This window comes from Argiope bruennichi, chromosome 8, assembly GCF_947563725.1.
Source record: "Argiope bruennichi chromosome 8, qqArgBrue1.1, whole genome shotgun sequence".
NCBI lineage: Eukaryota > Metazoa > Arthropoda > Arachnida > Araneae > Araneidae > Argiope > Argiope bruennichi.
The window spans coordinates 127,459,004-127,475,349 of record NC_079158.1 but is presented as its reverse complement, the minus strand read 5'-3'; the positions used below and the strand labels follow the sequence as shown (position 1 = coordinate 127,475,349).

At 25.4% G+C, this 16,346-nt stretch overlaps 1 protein-coding gene across 1 annotated transcript in view; it reads right to left on the bottom strand.

Moving 5' to 3' along the window:
- LOC129980919 (neutral alpha-glucosidase AB-like) overlaps positions 1 to 16,129 on the bottom strand; it is a 38,878-nt gene extending 22,749 nt beyond the window's left edge. Inside the window, exons 1-10 of the mRNA XM_056091407.1 lie at positions 15,997 to 16,129; positions 15,134 to 15,238; positions 12,661 to 12,897; positions 11,141 to 11,314; positions 8,568 to 8,604; positions 7,372 to 7,462; positions 6,240 to 6,336; positions 5,600 to 5,704; positions 4,464 to 4,539; positions 1,143 to 1,316 (exon numbers count right to left, since the gene is read on the bottom strand). Coding sequence (XP_055947382.1) covers positions 1,143 to 1,316; positions 4,464 to 4,539; positions 5,600 to 5,704; positions 6,240 to 6,336; positions 7,372 to 7,462; positions 8,568 to 8,604; positions 11,141 to 11,314; positions 12,661 to 12,897; positions 15,134 to 15,238; positions 15,997 to 16,013 — 1,113 coding nt within the window. The 5' untranslated portion in view covers positions 16,014 to 16,129. The remainder of the gene's footprint in view (positions 1 to 1,142; positions 1,317 to 4,463; positions 4,540 to 5,599; positions 5,705 to 6,239; positions 6,337 to 7,371; positions 7,463 to 8,567; positions 8,605 to 11,140; positions 11,315 to 12,660; positions 12,898 to 15,133; positions 15,239 to 15,996) is intronic.
- Between the last annotated feature and the right edge of the window lie 217 nt (positions 16,130 to 16,346).

The window sequence follows — 16,346 nt, the reverse complement described above, 5'->3', positions numbered from 1 at the left end:
ACTTTGCTGCTGTTAACTGTCATTGATACATGATATATTGAACTTCTATAGCACTTTGATCTAAAAATGATGAATTAATAAATTATAAGAGCATTAATTTTCCAGGAAATTGCTGTGAAGGAGTGAATTTTTTAAAAAAAGTAATATACTTATAAACATATAGAATATAAATGTATGACAAGTAATGAACTACCTAGTTGATCCATCATATGCTAAATGTATAATAACTAAGCTTCAGAATTGAGGGAACTTCAGAAATATGAAGCTAATGATATAGAGCTGAAGATATGAAAACAAAGCCAAAATTTGGGTCTCTCAAGTATTTGAATATAGATATCCTGTTTACAGGTACAAGCTTTTTCTGACTTTCAGTAAATAACTGATTTTCTATTTGTTAATGTTTTATTCAAATTGCAAAGAAGGTCAGTCTATTATCATGCCCAATAAAAAAAAAAAATCTTTTTGCAATAAATTGTGTTGACATTTTTCTGATTTTCTACATTATATTTTGGGATTCCTGGTTCCTGATGTCGCACATATTAAACTACCATTACTAATTATATGAGAAAATTTTTCATATGAAGAGCAGTAATGCATAAATTATTCAAGAAAACTCAATTTAATATAATAAAACAAATTTCATTTACACAAAAATTAATTTATTCTAAATCATAATTATAGTTTTCACAAAGCTATTGTAAAATTCTTCCATAAGTATTTCTTAAAATTTCTATAGACAAATCATTAAAATTTAGTTGAATATCATAAAAATTCAAAAAATAATTAAAATGTATTTAAAAAATACATGTCCTGAAAAATATGATATGTGCCATGTTCAAATGCTTTAAATTTAAATATCCTGTATATCAAATAACCCTTTTTAAAATCATATTATTAAAATTTAAATGCAAAAATGGTTGACAAGGTATGCATATTTAGCAATGATGATTGCACATTTATGTAACAGGTGAGGAGCATCCAAGTATTGATTTAGAATATTCAACACCGGTAAAACCATCAGCAGCAGAATGATTTTACATGACTATCATTCTTTCCATCAGCGATTTAGAAGAGTCCAATTTACTCAGCTATGAAAGGTATAAAATAGATCTAAAATAATAGTTTTCAAAAACTAAACATACTGGAGGCAGTGGTGTTGTGCCAGTCAGTTTAGAATATTGGAACATAACATCTTTAGGAGTAGGACCAAGTAAGACAAAGACATTAATAAGGCCACTTTCAGAAAACCAATGAGTATCTCTTTGTGGAATCTGCGAGCTGCCTTTGACAAATTCAACAATGGAAGAAACAACTCCCTGGAAAGTAAAAAATTATTATTATCATATAAAATAATACTTCAAAATCAACTTTAAATTGAATAGAATTTTGAAATATTTAAATTAAATTTTAATCCAATTTTAACATTTATTTCAAAGAATAGCTAAAAATTTATTTAAAGAGAGCAAATTTTAATGTATATCAGAAATTATAATATATTCTTGAATTAGGAATAGTTAATTAAGCATGATGGAATACAAACATTGCCAAAATTTTCCAGATAAAAAATAATCAATTAATTTTGCAAGTAAAATTTAAATCTAATAAACATTTATCACACTTTTTCTTTTAGAGATACAGATTCCTGTGAAACGTCCATCTTCTTGGAGCGTGACAAAAACTTCTTATGTACTGTCTTTCAAATCAGTATTGATCTCTTACTGTTGCACACAGACAATATCAGTCTATTTACTACATTCACTGCACAAAAAAGATGCCACTAAAAGCATACTTTTTGAGGCATTAAAAATAACATATCTTTTTCCAGTAACTTTTTTTTTACAAGAATAAAATTTTAAAAAAAATGGAGAAAAATAAATGATAAACAAAAGTTTATTAAATATTATAATGCAAAATTTTTTCTTGCAAATAAATATATAAAATCATATCCTAATAAGCATGCATTTTTAACCTTCCTATTTTCATGATTTCTTTTTATTGCTAAACCAAAATTGCATAATTTTTCAATGGCAATAGGTAATTCAAAAAACAAAAACTATAAATTTGCTAAATAACCCTCAACAAAATACCGAAGAGAATATCTTTTTTAAAATGGTAATTTCAACAAAAATTATAAAAAAATTGAAAATATTGACCTATATTAGCAATACACAGCCAAGATAAATTTTTAAAATAATCAATCAATTTTTATGCAATATGAATCAAGATTTCATATTTTGCAACAAAACTTGAAACGACACTTCATTTTGTTTTAAATTTGGAAAAAATTTCAAAATACATTTTTTCCAAAGTTGTTTTTTTTTTTTTTTTTTTTTTTTTTTTTTTTTAAATGCAGTCAAATTAAATGTTAACTTCACTTCATATGCATCTTATTTTTTTTTTTTGAAAATTCTTGTTCATTAATAAATTTAATAAACCTTTTGTCCTTTTTTTAGATATATAACGTGCTATAAACAATAAAAAAAAAATAATCAAGATATACAGGATGTAAAATTTGCTAAAAATAAAGCATGAAATAAAAACTATACATTTGCAGAAATGAAAAGACACAAAAGCTTATAATTTTATTTCAAGTATTCAGTTTAGAATAAAATATAGAAACTTGGATGAAAATATGAGAAGACATCAGGATAGTAGATCTTATATAATGTTGCTTTAAAGGATGATGAAGAAATAGGAATCTACTAGCACTAAATCCCAAATGCCCATTATGGTGGGAGTATGAGAGCCCCCCTTTTTTTAACATTGAAGTGCATGCTTAGTTAATTAGATGCTCAAATAAAAAGGTGAAAGTGTTATACTGTATTAAGAATATCTTCTAAACAAGTAGATGCAATTTTTTACTTTTTTTTTTTTTGGACAAAGGTAAAAACAAGGCTTACATTTTATACTTCACACCCAATCTTAAAAGATCTCCAACACTGTTATTTTTAAAACTAATTTGGGAAGCTTAAAATTATATACCATCAGGGGTGTTTGTGGGACCCCAAAAAATCCCCTGAAACTTTTACGGACTTACTACTGACATTTTGGAGTTTCGAGAAGGGGGGGAGGGGAATGAAAAATTACAATTATGAAGTATTGAATGACCTAATTATAAAAGTTCAATGAATTACTTTTTTTGCAAAATTAAGACCTTTGAACCCAGGTCACGTGATCGCACATCTGGTCGAACGAAGTCTCTCCCTTTTTTTTCTGCCGCGCCTACTTGCCGAAAAGAATCCAGAAGAGAATGTCCGAGAACCGGGGGAATGAGTCATAACTCAGAATAAGGAAAGAACAAAAAAGAAGTTTTTTCCCCCTTTTCACGCATTATCACTGCCTTTGGAGAAAGAAAGGAAAAGTTTTCACCACACACACTGACCTTGCGTTTTCTGCTTTCAAAGCAAACAAAATTATCCAGATCAAAATAAATAATTCATTATTATTCCTATTTCCTTTTGAACGACGATACCCGGGGTTTCCCCGGAGCACAAACACCCCTGTACCATTCTCAAAAGAGCTCTCATAACATTTCAACTAACAATATACATTTAATAACAGGAAATAGAAGAAAAGAGCTTGCACCACAAGGTGCTATATTATGAAAATTAAAAATAAAAATAAATAATATAAGATATATTAATTTACAAATAAATTATTGTATAATTTATTGCTAGGCTGTACAATTTTTTAAAATGGCATTCATTTTTGTAGTGTACCTGTATGTGCAACACATATTTATAAATAAAGTCTCTAAAAATGTTAAAAATTACAAAACAATCTTTGACAAAATAATATACTTATTTAGGGGGGGAAAAAATCCAAAGTAATCATTTCACATGTTAACAGAGCTAAATATATACACTTGGCATACAGTGCACTAATTTTATAAAAGACTATGATAATCTAAAAATAATGTCTCGGCTTTGAGACCATAAAGTTCCAAGCTCAAAATAGAATTCCAAAACAAGCAAGTAGACACAGTGAATACCAAATTCTTAATAAGGGGCTTTAACAAGCCAGTCAAACAAATTTCATGAAAATAAACACCCTTTAATAGTTTTCAACAAAATGAATTCCTCGTTTTTATATCATCCCTTTGAAAATACAGGTTGTCAACACAATTTTTGAGGCATTGAAGCTGGGAGGGCAGGAATCTTATTTTAAAAAGAGAAATTCTGGCATTTCAAAATTCTAAGGTATTGAACTCAAATGACTAGGATTTAACAATTAGAGGATTACGTTTTTTTTCTTTCTTTTCTTTTTTCTAATTATGTTGAAAATTAATCCATCTACAAATAACATATGCATTTTTGTTAAAATTACAGAAATATTTAGATCAATAGGGAAAGAATAACTTTCAAACTGTTAAATAACATTTAAAATAGTAAATACATAAGACATATCAGTATTAATAAAATAAAATATATATTTCAAAAATAAATAAAATAACCAAATCTTACTTGATTTGAAGGTGCTTCAATATCAACCCAAGTTTCAGCAGCATTAAGCCAAAATAGCCCCATAGTGTTTGTTTCACTAAAATATAAACAATTTTGGGTCAAAGAATTAGAAATTAAAAGTAACCTTAACCATATGAAAATTTGAAAAACAAAACCTCTTTAAAAAATTCTGCCTTTCTCCTTCAAATCTGGGCTCATTTCAAAGTAGGCGAAGATATCTATATTCTATGATAACTGGTTTACAAAAATTCATTAGTAAAATTAAGTATTTCTAACCAAATATAGCTGTTGTAAAAATTATACAAACTCTAATAAATATGGGCTAATTTTTATTTTTCACATTTATTTTATTAATATTACAGAGCAAAAAAGCATGATTACATCACTGCTTTTTCATAATACAAATATTTAACCTTCAATAATAAAGCTATTTATATATGATTTTCTTCCATCTAAATGTTTAATGAACAAAATGTAACATATTTTCCAAAAGCAGAGTAAATAAAAATTATATAATACAATTCAAATTTTAGTTTTAATAACATGAAAAAAAAGACACTAAAAATTAATCTCTAACAATCCTTTCATGTTTAGAGTAGAAATATTTAAAAATATTTTTTTAATGAACAACATTAAAATATCATACCTTCTAAATCTGAAATTCAATGCCATGTACTGCATTAAAAATCAATAAAGATGCAAGCATGAAATTAATTATTTTGCATATTAGATATAAAATATCCTACCTTCGATTCCTGGAATAAGTAAATGATAGAAAGTCATCAGAAAAATCAAATTTTAATCTTGTATTATATGCTATAATCAACCATAAAATAACCTTAACCTCCACAAAATTTTAATATCCTACCTGCTTAATCTGTAATTAATGCTTTATGGTCATTAAGTTGTGAAATTTAAATTATTTAAGGAAATATCATTTTAGTCATTTAATTGCAAATGAAATACCATTAAAAATCATACCTCATAGACCTGCAATTTTATTTAATTCATCAGCATAATGAATTAAGGCATTTTTATAAAAGAAATGTATGATTATAAAGGGGTGGGGGTAGAAAGGCAACCAATAACATCTTATGATTTTTAATTACTTACCGAATTACTTCGAAATCACTTACCTATGAGCAACCATAAAAGGTATTGATGCATATAAAGCCATTGGATTATTTAATTCATATTCAAAGACATCCAAGTTGAATAAACGGTATGGGTCAGATGCTCCCCTAGAAAAATCAATAGCTAATTTGTTGACTGCAGCTTCAGTTACACACAATTTTTTAAAGAAAAAAATAACATCAGAGGGAGGTGCGTGTGGGGAATTAGTGGCTGCTTAACAAATTTTTTTCTCCCCAAGTACTTATTTCAGTAATTGAAAGAAACAATGCTTATATGCTGCCTGAAACTTTCACCATTATAAAACCAAATTCAAAATAATAATTCAATACTAAAAAATTTTCTTAACTAACGCAAAACACAACGATTCATGATTAAAAATGACATTATAAAACTGCATGTTATTGAAAAAAAATTTATCAGTAATATACAATGTTGCTTTCTCAAAAGGCAGTTGCTACCAGACAAATAAATGTTATTAATTATTAGCTTCTACAAAAATAAACATCTTTTGGATATTAATAAATGTTTACAAGTATACAATTCAAAAAACTGTTTTCATATTTATAAAAAAGCTACAAATAATTTTAAAATAATAAAGTATTTAAATGACAATCAATTATTACACATCAAGGAAATGCTTACTTTGTAGTTTTTAAAGGAAATACATCTGCATGCTCTGGAATACCATAGACATGTTCAAAACCAACAAATGAAAAGTCCATTCCAACAGATGCAGGGCCTAAATAAATTTAAAATAAATATAGACCAAGAGCAGTTTTTCATCTTATTTTTTTCAGCATCAGAGAAGTTTTTCATCAATTTCTTAAATTTTCTTAACATAATTTTATTCTTTTTTAAGGCAAAATTTTTAGGGCCTTGATTAATTGGTGGACTATACATTCTTTTAAGTCTATTAGTAAAATGCTTCTGAAATGAAATTATCCAATTATCACGTTATTTAAACAGGCAAATATGAATAAAAACAATCACCAAAGTGAAATGAGGTTTTATACTAACTTCAACAGAAATAGTACCAGCATAGGTGTCAACAAACATATAAAGAGATATTTTAACAATAAAAGCATATGCAATAAACTTTTTTGTGCATGTTAGTGACATAAGAATTGCCAAAGTTTAATTTTCATTTCAAATTTGAAGATGGGAAAGACAATGAAAGACTAAACGTTTCTCACATGGTTAAGTATCAAATTCAAAGATTAATTAAATAGAACATAGTTCTTAAAATCAATAATTTAGGACATAGAGTTAGTACAAAAATATAGAATTTACATAATAATCATTTAGGACAAACTAAAAATTCTCTTACTTCTGAAAGTTTTAACACATTCAAAGCAAAGCTTTCTTTTTTCTTTTTTTTTTTTTTTTTTTTTTGTAACCATCCCCAGAAACCAAAATTTTATTCTGATTGATATTTGCAGTTCAATATTATTATACACAGGATGTGCAACTCATCTTTTTAGCTCAGAAATTTTTTATACACATGCTGAGCAATCAGTCTTGAATAGGGTATCTCTTTAAACTTTTTTTATACAATTATATTTCTGACATTTGCTGTAACCATAATTTCAAATCTCAAAATATTTGTAGTATTCTCACTTTAGCAAAGTGGCTAGTATTTCTAATTTAATGGGTTTTTCTTAAAACATTCTTCATATACACCCATTTAAAAGAAATGAATGAAAGTTACAAAACAAATTTGCCACAATTAAACACAGAAAAATCCATTGTTTTCATTAGAATAAAAGTAACATACCATTTGGTTTAGTATCTGTGTGTCCTTTAAAAGTCTCTTCCCATAGTGTTTCTTTGAATTGTTCTTCATCTTGAGAAAGAAGTGGCTGTTGCTGAATATGGAAAAATATTGTTTTAAAGTACAATGAAAACGTAAACAGTTTTCAGATATGAGATTTAAGACTAAAAGAATGAAACAGAAATGAACAGAACAAAACAAAACAGAATGAACAGAAAACTCATTCTTAGCATTAACACTTTCAAGTCTGAGCATTTTCACAAATTGTTTCTTTGTAGATGGAGGTCTTTGTAATTTCTCATGATTAAAAAAAATTATTAAAAACATGAAAAATATAATTGTATAAATATATCTCATCTATAATTTAAAAAAAAAAAATGTTCAGTGGGTTACTAATTAATGAGAAAGTATAGAGTATGTTTTAGTGTTAAGCAAGTTCTACATAAAAGATTTTTTATGAATAAATTTAAATAAATGAATAACATTTTATGATATCAAATCATCTGCATTTAATAAATTTAAAGACTGTTTTCATAACCATGTGGCATAGTTTTATTTATTTATTTTTACTTTGATATTTTATCTTTTTTTATATATAGATATACCTGAATAATTTTGAAAGATTAAAAATATAGCAAACCTTAAAAATCTAGAACTGTACATAATTTTCCTTCAATGAATCAATTTTTGCCTTTCTTGAAAGTGATATGAATCATTTTAGAAATATACTAACACTATTCTCAGACCCCCTTCTACCTTCCACATAGTTGGTATTAAAAAAAAAAAAAATGCACGATTAACTCTGATGATGAACAGTTTAATAAATTTAATATCAAATAACACTATCAAAAATACTTTCACAAATAAAACAGTTCGATTTTAAACATAATGATATTTGTACTAGTTGTGCAAACTTCATTTGACCCACATTATAATTTAAATAAATATTTGTATATAAAACATCATTCTGATTATATCAATACATGCATATAGTTAGCTCTAATTAATGAAGGAAAGAAAGATGAATCAATTAAAATCATTAACAAATTCAATATAATAATAACTATGGAGATAAAGAAAAAAAAAAGACAGTATGTATGATTAAATTATTTTATAAATGTTTAATAATACTGATAACTAAACACTTAAAAAGATTACAAGATTAATCTACAGTAACAAGAAACACTTAAAACTAATACCTGCATTTCATTTTGATCTTCTTCACCTTCTGGTTTCCTAGAAGCAAAATCAAATTTAAGTGAAAGTAGACAATCCATCTGTTAGCCAGTTTAATTAGGCTGTTTAATTAATTAAAACAAACAAACAAACAAACAAACAAACAAACAAACAAACAAACACACACACACACACACACACACACACACACACACACACACACACACACACACACACACACACACACACACACACACACACACACACACACACACACACAGTTGGAATACTTCAAATCAGAAATATATAATTTTGAAATAAACACAACTACAAGTTTAAAAAAATGAATTAAAATTTCCCCCATTTATTTGAGATCAGAAGTAAAAGCAAATTCATATTCAGACTACCCTAATTTCATTTATATTCTACTAATAAAATAAAACATCATGTCAAAACTAATTAGTACATCTGAAACTCAAAATGAATGTTACAAGATTAAAATATGGCTTAAGGTAAAATTTGATTCAAAATGCTAGAATTAAGACAGACAAAAACATTTAAGTCACAAAAATGAATACCGAGTAAACGAATTTATAATTGTAACTTAGTTTTAGAAATGAAAAAATCATTATGTTCGATACCTTAAAATGTTAACTGATTAATACTAATAAACAGCTCTCTAAAGCAGATGGAAAGGTCTTCTTCAAAATTACTCGCAAAATCACTAATAAAGGTGTGATCCTTCCCCCTATAAATCTAATGCCATCAACAAACAATAGCTATGAAATAGTTTATCAGCATGCAATCTGTGGCAATTATTTCTAGCGATTAATACACTAGTACTACAAATTTGAATATATGTTTTGGAGCTTTATTTCTAAAAGCCAAATTCAAAATATGACACAGAACTAAGAGTAGAGTCGCAAGTTAATAAACCAAATTTCAATTATTTAAATCATTATATTTCTGAATTATCACATTTACATGGATGCGAAAGTACAGAGCAATAGAACATCAAACATTGGTCAGATTTAGTTAAATTTGAAAAAATTTACCTTTCAGATGTTAAAAAGTATGAAGAAAATTTGACTAAGCTGATATATTTTTGAATTACCAGGTTTACATGCATGCAAAAGGACAGACAACAAAACATATTTGATTCCAAATTTGATGTAGAGTTCTATTTTAGATGCTAAAACAGTGTACCAAGTTTGAGATATCTAGCTCTTTACATTTTATAATTACCATATTTATTTGTATTCAGCGAACTGGAGAGATAGATTTCCTGTGAATGGATTTCTTTCAAAATTTAATAGAAATCTACAAACTAGATGTAAAGGCCATATGCTAAAATTCCATCCAACTCAGTGTGTGTTTGAACTATAGTGCTAGTGTTATTATAGTGTTATATAAGTGTAATTCCAAAAATACATTCTTCGGACTCAGAGAGGTCCAAACAGAATTTGAATAGCTTGACAATATTTTTTTGTATTCTTACAAGAAATGGTGAATCATTTCTTCACAAAGAATCTAATTTTAAAAAACAGAAAAATGTTATTGATACTAAACTACTGTAAAAAATAATTAGAAACAAATAAGACTACAAAATAGAAGAAAATTTTAATTCATTAATATTAAATAACTATTCTTTCATGTAAGTAGAATGTGAAAATATTGATTTATATTTATGTTGGAATTATAAATCACATCCCTTCAAGTTTTAATATTAATATTTACTTTCCAATTTCTTTCGATAAACATACATAGAATCAAATATGCAAGTACATTTTTGCAGACACAGTTTTTTTTCTTTCATTTTAAATTAATCAATAGGAACAGTATTTGGTTGAGAATCAAAATTTATTACTTAATTTACAACTGAAGTTTGATGCCTTATTAATATGCAGGTTTTTATTAAATTTGGAAATAATTTCTAATACTGCACTATATTAGAAATAAATATTGAAAAGAAAAAAAAAGTTAAAATTGGTCAAATAATTGATTAAAAATAAAAGTAAATAATTAAAGTATGTTGTATGAAAAAAATATATAAATTCCAAAGTCTATTTAAATTTTTATGATGGAATTGCATAAAGACTGTAATCCCTTTTTAATCATTATTTACTTTTCTTTTTTGTATATTAAATTCATCTATATCTTCTATTGCATATATATTAATTTGAACTCATCTTCAAGATCTTTACATATGTTAAATTACCAATAACTTCAGTTCATACTATAAAATCAATAAAAGAAGTTCTTACAGAAATGTGCATCTAACAATTCTGCATAAACCCAGGATAGTTTATATAATATAGTACAGTAAATATATAATAAAATATTAAAGTACAATAATATATGCTGATAATTTATATAATAAAATGCAGAACATTATTTTATATATAGAACAAATTTTTTCCCCCCTAAACATCTTAATATTAATTTAAAAGTTAAACATTATAATAGATGAAACACATGAAAAATATACATAGATGTGAAATAAAACAATCAAATGCAATAAATAAGCTAAAAATAACAATTTTAAGAACATGGGAAATAGGACTTAAGTAAATGAAAGTACAGTTAGTTCGCTTACCCTTTATTTTTTGGTCTGTAATGTTCAAATTTCATGAGACCTCTTGCATTGGCACTCAGAAGCAAGATATCACCAGAATATATATCAATTCTAAATGGGCTTCCATTTAAAACAGCTTTATTGGGGCCAAATCCAACCACAATTTTTTCTGAATCTTGAGATAAAACTTCAAGACTGAAAAAGAAAATTCAGATCAATGCCTTTTTTTTTTTCACCTAACTTTTTGATTTTAATCTTTATAACAGTACAATTGTGTCTATTTATTTTTCAGATTTAGTTTAAAAATACATAATTTGTATTTATATGTATATTATTTTAAACATTCACAGATAAACCACTTTTAGATATAGGACATATGATTAAATAGAAAAAGGACGAATTCATACATAATAAATGCTAATTTTTCCAAACAGAAAGTTGTAAAATAAAAAAATTGCTAACTTGTATTTTTATGAATACTATTTAGTTAAAAAAATTAACTACTTTGAATTCATTTGCTTCAATGATTATAGAAAATATAAAACAATGGGAACTCATTTAGCATCATATCCATATGACTAATTAATTGCATTATCATTTAAACATATAATTAAATGGAGCATATCATTACAAATCATATGCACTTTTCATTTAATATTGCATACATTGTTATGGTACTGTATACATTGTTAGTATTGTATGTAGGTTGGGTTTTCATTGTGTATAAATTTTTAAAGGAGCAAAACATTATTACCTTTTATTTAGCTGCTATAAAACAAAGATAGATAACTGACATGCAAGAACATTTTTTTTTATTTTGTAGTTTTCACTTAATATTGTTGTAACAATAGATTTCTTTCTTTCATTTATTGGTTACTAAAATCATGAACCATATAGATTTGAAGGAAACTTTCTAAACCTATATTGGATAACATAATGCAATCAGGTGCAATACCTTAAAATGCAATGCTGTACAAATTTATTAAAAAAGTAAACATGAAAAGCAATTCAATAATAAATTTAAGTAAAACAAATAACTATATTATAAATTAAAAGAAAAAAAATCAATATTATAGAAAATATAAAACAACTAAATTAATTCATATGTCAAAAAAATGTTAATACATTATGAGCAACAATCACATAACATGCAATGAAATCTGAATTTGAACAAGTATGGGTAAATGTATGTATGAACTAAATGTATGTATGTAAATTTATTTATGTATACTGAAAATTAAAGCAAAAGAGCAGAAGGAAAAAGGCAAATGATTAAAGGAAGGGGAAAAAAAAAAAAAAACTTTCTTCCTAACAAGAGAGAAGAAAATACAAAAAATTCTCCTTTAAAGATACTCATTGTAATAATTCATAAATGATATATAAAAATAATTAGTACAGAAACATTTATACCAACAAGAAGTTATATAAAATAATTTAAACCATAATTTATAAATATTTTCTAATAACTTTTTTCTTATTAATTATTATTATTCAGTTACTAACTAAAAAAAACAATTTAAAATGCAAACTAATTCATTTACTTTGATTCTTCTGGTTCGCTCACTAAGGATTCACGAGCTTCATATCTAGGTCTTATAGGATTCGATTCTGAAATTTTGAAGTTTAGCATATTATTTTTCAAAGCTATTAAATCTAATTTCAGCATCACACCATTCTGGGAATTTATAATGACCCCTTCTATACGAGTAGGATAAATTTTGAAGCTGCTCATTTCCAGATAATAAGGAGACTGTCGAGGTTCAGTAGAGCGATGCCGCCTAAAACAAAACAAAACAAATTTTACAATGAACATAAAATCCACCAGCTTACATTTAATTAACTTTAAGTCTTTAATAAAGTAATGGAAAGAAATATAAAACAAATTTTCTGAAATACATAAATTTTACATAAAAAAGCATTAAGAAATTCATAAGAATTCATTAAGAATTTTACAGATAAATGTTTTTGATAATGAAAAATGAATAGCATAACACCAATAGAAAATTTGTAATATTTTTTTTAAAAAAAATTAAAGCTTAGATTTTTCAAATTAAAGAATCTTTTCAAAAAAAGTGAATCAATTAATATTTTGGAATCAAGCAATTCACACTGAAATTCATGCTATAAAACTTTGACATAAAAAAGTTTAATGAATAAATATAGAAGTTAAATATTAAGTACTGTAATGTGCACATTTATATGCACTCACTAAAAATATATCGGTTCAATTTTACAAATTTCAAATAATTTTATTCATGAAAAATTGATCAACAATTGATTAACAAGTTGTAAGTTTGCAGTTTTAAATGAAAAGTATGCATTTGATTAAAGACCAATACATTAACGTTGGTTTTATTATTACACAATGATCAATGATTTATTAAGATTAGATTAAAATGATGCTCATTAAGATCAGATTAAAATTCATCCTTAATATTTGTATAAAAGAAGAATAGGAATACAAAGCCTTGTCAAAATCAACTTCAATAAAATCTAGTAATTGGTAAATCCAGATATGTTATCTGAAAATCAGATTTTAAATTTTATTTAGATATTTTTTTTAACAAAAAAAAAATGCCTATGGGTGTTTATCACACTACAGAGAAGACAATTATGGCAGATCTGTGATGAAATGAGAACATATTAATACAACATTATTTACATGCTTATACTACATCAATATTACTATATTTTCAAGTTTCTAAAGATTTATTATGCACCTGAATCACATAACTAGCAAATTTTTATCATTAGTTTCTTTCACAATCTTTAAATAAATCATTAAATACTAATTCTCTTACGAAAAAATTTTTTGAAAAAGAAAAATCAAAATTTGCATTTGTAATTTTTTTTTTTTTAGTTCAATTATGTAACACATTTATGATTCATTTTAAAGATACATATGTGCTGTTTTCAGATGGATATTGCAATTTTGGGCTATGGTTTGATGACATGCAGGCTGAAGCACCTCCTCACTGAATACTAAAAATCAGTAGACCATGCTTTCGTTGAAAGCATTTGAATTTATGAATTAATATATTTCATTACAATTATTTTTAACATATTCTTAAACTGCTATTCTCCAATGCGCACCAGGCTCACACAGAGGAGTCGGGTATTGAAACCTGTGCTCCTCCTAAGTCATTAAGCCAAGACTTGGTTAGAATATTCTTGTTTTCCACCATTCATGTATATCAAATGATATTTCATGAACTTTCCAAAAATTAAGGAAAGAACTATATTATATTAATAACATAACAGTCTTCTTGTTACAGAATGCTACAAGCAGGTTTCAATGCCGCTTTTCAATTTACTTAACAATAATTTGCGAAATGTGGTTTTGGCATAAACTAATACTTACTAATTAAACATGCCCATAAATGTAATGCCTACAATAAATATTCATTAAATGAATAGACATAGCTTGAAATTATTTAAGTCTAATAAATTACAATAATTTACTTTTCATTAATTATAACTAAAACTGTTTAATGCTAGAATGCAAAAAGACAACTTGTGAAATAATATCTGAAAAAAGACAAGAAAACTGGAAAAGTAATCACAACTTTTGTGCCTTAAAAATAAGAAAACTCCCAGGTTTTTACTAATCCAGAGCTTTTGGAGTATGCAATGTTATACAAGTTCAAAAATTTTATCTCGGACAATTTTTAAGAAAACTATATTTTCACATTATGTATTGATTAAAATTAAACTTCTTTTATATTTGAAATTAAAAAGCAGGTACATTAATTTTTTTTCAAAAAATAATTAAAAAAATTAACATGTGCATGCATTTATATATTTAGATCTTATCACTTAATAACTTAGGAGGACTTGGAAATAAATTAGCCACAAATTTTAAATATAAGTTCTAACACATTTAAAAAAATAAATATTTAAGTTCAATTAAATAAGTTAATGAAAACTTTATATACTGATTAAAGATACATTTTCTTTTGGATAAATATTTCAATACAGATTTATAAATAAAACTATTATGTTTATTTTACTCACTTGCAAAATCCACTTTGTTCACATGTCTTGAATAAGCTTCTATCAACACATTCAGTGAAGGGTTGAATAGCAAAAAGTATTAATATGTAAAATATATGAAAATGCCTACAAGAAGAGATAGTAAATCAATGTTAATTAAATAGGAAAAATTCTTAAACAAAATTGTCTGAAAATTTTCATGAAAAAAGGTGAATGAAATACACATTTTGGAAACTTATTAATAAATCAGTTTAAAGCCAAGATGATTTTAAAATATTTTCTTCAAACACTAATTACCACCTTGATATTTTTTTTAAAAAGATATACCAATTTATAATATTTCGAAATCATAAACAGAAAATTCATAACATAGCTTTTAGTTAAGTTTAAAAATGAACATTTACACAATATTTTAAACAAAAACATGAAATATTAGCTTTTATTTCATTTATAAATTAAGAAATCCTAACCCACTATAAATGAAAATTTAAAATCACAATTAATGTTCTGCAATTCCCAAAATTCATAAATGAAAAAAAATATATCCTATATCAAAAACGGATATTTAAAAAATTTAAAATACAGTTGTATAAGTAAATCTGCAACAACGATAAAAGCCAATTATCTATCATTTAGAGGATAATTTATAAATAAACAATGTAAGAAAATCATAGAACTCCATCAGAAACTTAATATATACTGCATCCAAAAAGGTATAAAATATTGGATTTACATTTATAAAATTAACGAAATAAAAAATTCTATTTTTAAGATGCTATGCAAGTTTAAGCAGATAAAAAAAAACATATAAATGTCAAAGCAATTTTTTTCATAATAATGTGAAAAAGTGCAGAAAATAATATATAATTATTCGAATTATTCACCTTTTAGACGTGGCCATGATTAATTTAATTTTACTAAAACATGAAGTGCCAAAGTCTGCCGCCGACAAATTACACCGTATCTATAAACAAAAGAGCTGAGTAGAGAGGAAGTTAGAAAGCTGTTAAACTAACAGAAAATTTCCAACTCCACAAAAGAAGAAGATTCTGTTTTTTTTAATATTATTTTTATTATTATATTTTGGAGAGAGAAAAAGGGGGTAAAAATATTCTAAAATATAAATGCATGCAAGCATAAAATTTTTGAAAGAAAATACATTTTTAAAGGCATTTGAAATTATTTTAAGGAAATAAAAACTAATTGCAGATATTTAAAATATAGTCTTTTGAAA